The following is a 7,500-nucleotide window of genomic DNA, read 5'->3' on the forward strand; positions in this document are numbered from 1 at the left end:
AGACTGCTCACAAGAAAGCTCTCAAGATTTTAATGGGACTAAGAAAATGTTTGTGAACACAAGAAAGTTTAAAAAGCAGTGCAAAAACCATCAAGAGAACCACTACACTGATATTCCCTTGTCAACTTATAAGAAAAGTAGGTTTACGTGGCTGGTTGTCACCTCTTTGTTAACAGGATTACCTTATGACACATCCCGGTCTTCTAAATTTATTTGGGGCCAGAATTACATTCAATGATACTCCTCATATGTGATACAGGGTTCTTGGACTCAGCATCAATATAATTTAGATGCCAAATCTATTCACATATCAATAAATTTAAAACTTTCAGTTCACTATATATACACAAAACAACTACTCTGTATATGATTTCTTTAATATTAATAATAATAAAAAAAATTACATAAGGTCATCTGGATACATATGCCCTTCTTATCCCCGGACGGCACATCTGACCCCAGACACCACACATATAGGTAAACACATCACTCATACTAATTCAAAATAAAAACAGTAAAAAAAAAAAAAAAGAAAGAAATTAAAAAGAAAACCATATAAATAATCAGAATAATAAAAATATAACTACTAAGTAAAGATATAAGGACAAAATTGAACTTCATTTGGTAAAGTAGCCAAAATAATATTCATTGTGATATTAAATACCAATAACAAGTCAAGATCTAATTTAATTCATTTCAAGCTTTATTAAACTGTTGTGTGCAAATGATAGAAAAGAAAAAAATAAATAAAACATTCAAAATCTTTAAATCCATCACTAAATTATTACAGCCCAGCAACTATAGGCCCATTTTTTTATATTATTTTTATACTTTTGTATAATTTCCAAGAGCCCAAGACTGGCAAGCTTCATGTAGGTCTATCTTATCTATAGAATTTATATTGGTAAGAATGTTTGAAGAAAAAAACAATACCAAATATAATTAAAAACTGGATAAAAAAAATATTTTGCTTCTAACCTAGCATCACTCAATATTTGGGTAATTTGGATAATTCAAAAAACAGGAAATCCTTCCTGACTGCATCGGATTTGCGGATATAACCATCACTTTGACATAAAAAATAAATGTGAATTGTAGAGGTCTTTAAATTTGTTAATATAATCCAAGTCCACACACCTTTAAAAAAAATTCAAATTAACTTCAGCTCAAAATTTCTTGCATGGAACTATTTTTCTTCCTGATTGCACAAAAATCCTTTCCTATTTGAGGCTTAAATTTCTGCATAGTTTACGTAATTCCCTGCATGAAGCCTGCATCGCACACTGCATCACACACACTGAGCGAACTTTGGCAACACTCATCCATTCCTTGGGGCAGACTTGGCATCTGTCTTAGGGATTCATAAATAAGGGTTAAGGCAGCCACCAAGAGTGCAATACTCTATGGAGTCACAGTGAAGATGATACGTGAAATTATAAGGTTTGTGTTTTTGCAGTCTGATTTCTTTTGCAGTCCCACTGATGGTATTTAGACTGTGGGTAACTGTTCCCATCTTCTGATGTTATATTTGCAATTACCAGGAGGGTGTTTGAAAAATTTCTGTGACTGTGATACCTCTAGAGAATGTCACTCAAGGTGCTTGACCTTATTATTCTGTGTACACTAAAGACAAACCATATATCTGTGGTAATTTACAAGAACAATACAGTAACAGAAAAAGGCCTCATCTTTTAAAAACTGTACATTATCTACAGAGGCTGTGTATGAAAGTTCCTTTCAGCTTTTTTTTTTTCTTTTTCAAGTTAACATTTTAACGATAATGTGTATCAGATAAAAATATTTGAAGATTTTCCTATCCAAGAAGTATTTATACAGTTCATGCACAAAATAGGGTTGTTACTATATATTTTGGGAATAAAAGAAAGGTTTGGTTGTACCTTCACTGGTGTATAAGCCACTATATGCAAGTCCACTTAGACTGGGCTGGAGCATTTACGGGCTCGAGGCTTTGCATCATGCTTGCCAATTCAAGTCAGTGACCCTAACATGTTTCCACCTCACTGCTGCACCTCGCAAGCTTATTCACTGATACTGCAGAGTTTTACAGATTCTGCAGGTTTAGTCTGTGTTTTGTCCTTACTATACGAAGCATTGCTAACAGGAGGCTCCAGCCCTATCACAGTCCCTGTGGAGCTACCATGCCACAGGCATGTAATTAATTAAGACACTTGCAATGCTGCATGAGAGAATCACAGATCTTCTGCCTTGCTGATGCTGACACCTCAGTATTGCTGGAGCTTGCCGTCACCTCTCCGGCATGGCTCCTTGCACTTGGCTTCCATCCCCCACCTGCCCCACACTGGCAGTGGTACCACACCTCTAGAGGGAGAGGCGCATCCATGGGCTGGTAACTATGGGGGCAGGGCAATGGTGGTGGTGGCAGCTGGGCTGAAGGACGACCATCCAGTGGTGCTCTTCCCAACACACTACTTGAGGTAAGACCGGTACAGTAATGTGGACTTGCATAACTCCTTCTCCTGCTCCATAAGGAACATGAGATCACGCAAATTCACCCTTTTGATCCGTGGTCGTAGTGGCATCTAGAGGAAGATAAAAGTAATTGTGTCAACTTATGACTATAGCTAACTGGTTGGTAAATATATTTACACATGTAACAATTACTTTATTTCATATCATAAGTAATTTCTAAAAACTTACATATTTTTGGGAGAAAGTTCCACTGAAAGTTGCACCCTGTTGAAAACAAACATTTACATAAGTGATACAAACTGGAAAGCTAAATATAGTATGTATGAAAAAAACTGATACCAGGGGTTATTTACAAAAAGTGATTATCTACATCCGTACCTGAAGACATTTAACATTCAATAAAGTTAATATCAAAAGAGAAGCTATAAGTGTGATCATATACACTCATTCTATGATCATTAACATGAATTCAACAATATATCATACAAAAAGAACCACAGTAGCTGCACTGCCAATATTGACTACTGTGAATAGCTCCGAGGACATATGTGAGATTTGCAATACTATGTGCCATTCACCATCTACTGTTAAATCTCGGTCTTAAAAACTGGGAAGAGCAAGAAGTGCAACAGATTATAAAAGTGATGGAATAAAAAGAAAGAGGAATAGAAACAAAAAACATGATACAATGATACAAAACAATTATATGTTTATTCTAAACCACTTGAAATATGTATATGCCTACAAGCTGTATGCCTCAAATGTTCATGAGTTAGGGGACTGAAGCTTTTATGGCCATGGAAATGATGTACCCAAAGTATCTCTATACCAGTAGTTCCTAATCAGGAGGCACCACCCCCTGGCTGACAAAAATAAGAATCACTACTCTAAATATATTGTTTCTGTTCTTTTTCTTTATCCCTGTATTTCCTAGGTATACTCCATGCCTTCAGGATAGATATTGAAACATCAAACAACCCTACATGAATTAATATTTTCAGAAATACCAAAACTATCATAATAGGTCAAGCACTAGAATTGGAATGATAAAAAAGAAACAAATACAAAACCAGCACTCACGTCATCCATTGCCGATAAGTCCAGCTTCGGCTTCTTCTTGGGGCCCTGAAGTGCATTAAGAGCAGTCCGATTTGCATCTCGCTGTCTCATTTCCTCCATTTCCACACGTTGCATCTGCATGAAACAAGTAGTATTTACTTTAGGGATGGTTCATTGAGTGTAGCAGCATTTGGATTAATATCAACCCATTGCGGATGGGTGTCGTGAAATACATGACGTAGGAGCTTTGGCCTGACGACGGGTGTCATGACGTACATGACGTTCAGGGATTTTGGATCACTGTGCTAATTTATTGTGCTATGAGTAAGGAGTGAGTGATGATGGCAATTGCAGACATAATTACTATAATTACCGTAATATTAAGCAAACCTACCATCCAAAACATAGATGGCACCACTTTCTTCTAGCACCAGCAGGAGAGAGAGCCTTGAATGGCAACCATCCACGGTCTCTAGCAAGCACTATCTTTAGAGAGCGATGGCACACAGCAAGTTGACGACCTCTTGCTCTAAAGTACCACCGATGAAGGATGTGCAGGCAGAACGAGAAGAGGAAGGTGACTCAAACCATACCCAGTGTCTAAAATGTGCTCCTGTGCCAATATGGATGTCTGTTACTGTGGTACTCACAGTCACAAGCACAGGTTTCCTTCCTCTTTCCTACCTCTTCATGTTATCTTCATTGTATGGTGGTTGTATGTTTCATATTCGTTCATGACAGCACAAAAATACGAAAAAATATAGTTGCTTTTTGATCTCCCATAAAAAAGCAATACTTCTATCACACTGAGTAAAAAGAAAATAATGAGCTGATATGGATCATATACTACAATTATAGTCAACTGCAGTATTGATAGACCCTATTATATGGCATATATCAGTCTCTAAAAACAATAAAACACAAAAATGGCTCTAGTTTTATAATGAAAGACTGAAAGAGAGTGGGAAGATTCAAATTATGTTGCTTCAAGCTGCCTCGCTCTGAAATAAAACCCATCTTGAAGACTGGGCAAGCGAATCTAACCCTCGTCCGCAATGGGTTAATATTCTCAAGGAAAAAGAAAAAAAAGGAATAGAAAATTTTAAATTTCATTATCAAACATATGTTATATCACTATTTAGACACAATAACAAATACTGCGAAGATTCACCACACTAATAAATGAAGCAATTATAAGCTATGAACTGCTGAAGTTAATATGATGAACTAGGCTGGGCAAATTGATTTGGTTCATATGAAAATTTTTACTCTTTAAACCCAAGACAATCATACAGTGCAAAGTTCATAATCATAATAATGAATACTGACAGTTTAGTAATAACATCCTGAATTCCATTCTGTCAGTCAGGCACATTGCCACAACTGTAGTATTTGTCAGCAAATTCATAGCCCACTGCTGAAATTTTTGCTTCCTATGCCCTGCTCTTCTGTCTGTTTCTTGTTCTTCTCCTTGTTATCTCTTCTATTACAATAATTTATCTAAAACCTATTCCTGTATCCTAACTTCCTGATGGTCAGAACCATTTCCAGAAATTTCCAGAAACACTCAAAACAGGTGTATGAGAGCCTCTGGCACCTGATGAGTGACCCGACTTCTGAATTTTGCTATAGGAACCTGGGCTTTAGGTGTTCACCATGGCACCACAAAAAGAAAAAAGAGAAGCAATTCGATGTCAAACACTGCCTAGAGGTAAAAGCAAAAGAAAAGCTTTGCATTTTCAGTGAGGGAACTGTTCACAATCATTAATTTACTTCTATTTCAGGCCAGTTCCTTTTATTTTTTTCTATTACATAATTCTCTCTTTAAATCATCTCGAAATATGTGCTCTTGAGCCAAACAGGGGCTCTTTTTATGATTAACTCTTCGTTATTTTTGAGTATGTAGAAACACTATTTGCTATATGATTTGATTTTTCAGGACTGTAACCTGGTCATAGAGACAGCACCAAGAATTGACAAATGTACTGTGTAAAGCAATGTCCAAAACCAAATTACTGATCTGAATAAGTATGTCAGCTATACATTACTGGGATTTAACCCATTCACAACAGGACAACGTGACATATTTTCGTCTATTTGCCTATATTCTTCACTTCTAAGCGATAATGCCAATGGAAAGTGGAAGCACTCTTTTAGTGGGGTATCAAAAAAGATGTTTTTTACTAATAGCTTTTTTTTCCAGACAAAGAGAACAATATAAATAATCATATTGTACATATGAGTATGTACACATACTTCATGACCTGACATGATGATTTATTACAGGTAATTGACAAATTAGAAATAGTTTTACATTAGTAAATTTCTATCTTATTTTATTTCTTGGCAAGTCACATCTGATCAATAGTTTTTTGACTCAGATCTTTTTATTCAACCAATCAAGAAGCATAAATTACCATGATGTCATCAGTATGATGTAGTTTTCTGTGACGTCAGTTTTTTTTTTACACTATATCACATTTTATGACATTCAAACACCTAAATTAAAGTAAAAGAGTCTAAGAAATGAAGAAAAATAATTATATTTAAGAACAATCTAGCGTTCTATTCCTGACGTTTCAGCACGTCACAACTGCCCCGCCCAGAACTCGGCGAGAAAATATCCCTGGGTCCAGGGATATTTTCTAAACATGTGATAGGACATCAAACGGCGGGAATGGGTTAAACTAGTTCCCAACAATTTTAATTACAGGCTAAAATTATACTTCATATTTTAACTTGAAATGACTCTTAACCCATACACGCCGGGGCATTTATGGCTCTGAATGGTCACAATGTTGGGGTTTTTGAACGCATGGGCCTAACTCCTCAGGAATCTCAGGCGCACTAGCCACGAGCCTGGGCTGTCCGCTCGCTCACCCCGAGCATCGGCGTTGACCAAATATCTCGTCACCGGCGTCTGACCCAAAAACCACGAAACGTGTCAGTACATCATCCGGCGCGAATGGGTTAATAAGCAAATTAATAATCAAACAATCTTTGGCTGTTAGGGTGAATTTATGTCTAACTATCCAGTAATTTTGCATATCCACCATTTATATCATAGATTACATAGATTACATAGATGTTGACATACCATTAAATATATTACTATGTGTTTCATATCATGATATTCAATTTCATATAATTTCATTTTGCATAACAATATTAACCCTCTCTGGACGGGTGGTACAGTATTGTACCGCGCATTCTAAAGCCCAGTGGCCGGGCGGCACTGTATTGTGCCAGCCATTCAATTGATTTAGGCCTAATAATTTGAACGCCCCGGCATTGTGACATTTAAGGCTAGAATACCCCCGTCGTGGATGGGTTAAAAAAAGAAATATACTCCAGTCATAACATATGACTGCTCTTCACATATCTAGTAATGAAAAACCAAATATGGCTTAATAATTTCTGTTGAGCCGATTATCTTTATTGAAAAATTATTTCATTCATGTCTCAAATGTACCCTCCCCAAGTCATATTTCTCAGTAGATGAGTCATCATTAGCTTGATATTATAGATAACAGTCATGCATTGCCTAACCCCTATGGTAGATTCTGCATTACAAGATGTTAGGAGATTTGTCCATTATATGGAAACCTTCCTACATAACAAAGCACTATGAGATACTGCAGCTAATTAGCAATGATATTGTACACATATAGAACTGTTGCTTTAAGTATCACTAGTGCTGGCTTTACTAAATTTGGGAGCCAATTACACTCCAGTGAAATATCTTAATAAAAAAAAATGAATCAAGAAGCTTGGAACACTCAAGGAATACAGTAGATACAATCAGAAAGTGGTGGCTTAAACTTTCTAACATTAGGGTTTCAGGGTCAATGATGATTGGTATGGCAATATCACTGCCAGCTGTAGAATAAAGAGGGAAGAAATACTGAACTGCATCACTTTAGTCTAGCTACCCCTTTATCAACACAGAAGAAAAAGAGATTGCACACTCCTTGAGTGAGTGCCTTTCCA

The 7,500-nt window shown here is 36.5% G+C and overlaps 1 protein-coding gene across 6 annotated transcripts in view; it reads right to left on the reverse strand.

Moving 5' to 3' along the window:
* Positions 1-193: 193 nt before the first annotated feature.
* The window catches only part of LOC122259016 (transcription initiation factor TFIID subunit 4), a 41,895-nt gene continuing 34,588 nt past the window's right edge, over positions 194-7,500 (reverse strand). For all 6 annotated transcript variants that reach the window (XM_086536142.1, XM_043025461.2, XM_043025460.2 and 3 more), the window contains 3 exons: positions 3,532-3,645; positions 2,680-2,715; positions 194-2,561 (listed from right to left, as the gene is read on the reverse strand). In XM_086536142.1, the coding sequence (XP_086392268.1) occupies positions 2,448-2,561; positions 2,680-2,715; positions 3,532-3,645 (264 nt within the window). In that variant the 3' untranslated portion in view covers positions 194-2,447. The remainder of the gene's footprint in view (positions 2,562-2,679; positions 2,716-3,531; positions 3,646-7,500) is intronic.

Source organism: Penaeus japonicus, unplaced genomic scaffold (assembly GCF_977035675.1).
Source record: "Penaeus japonicus unplaced genomic scaffold, GWHDUDI00000001_assembly GWHDUDI00000004, whole genome shotgun sequence".
NCBI lineage: Eukaryota > Metazoa > Arthropoda > Malacostraca > Decapoda > Penaeidae > Penaeus > Penaeus japonicus.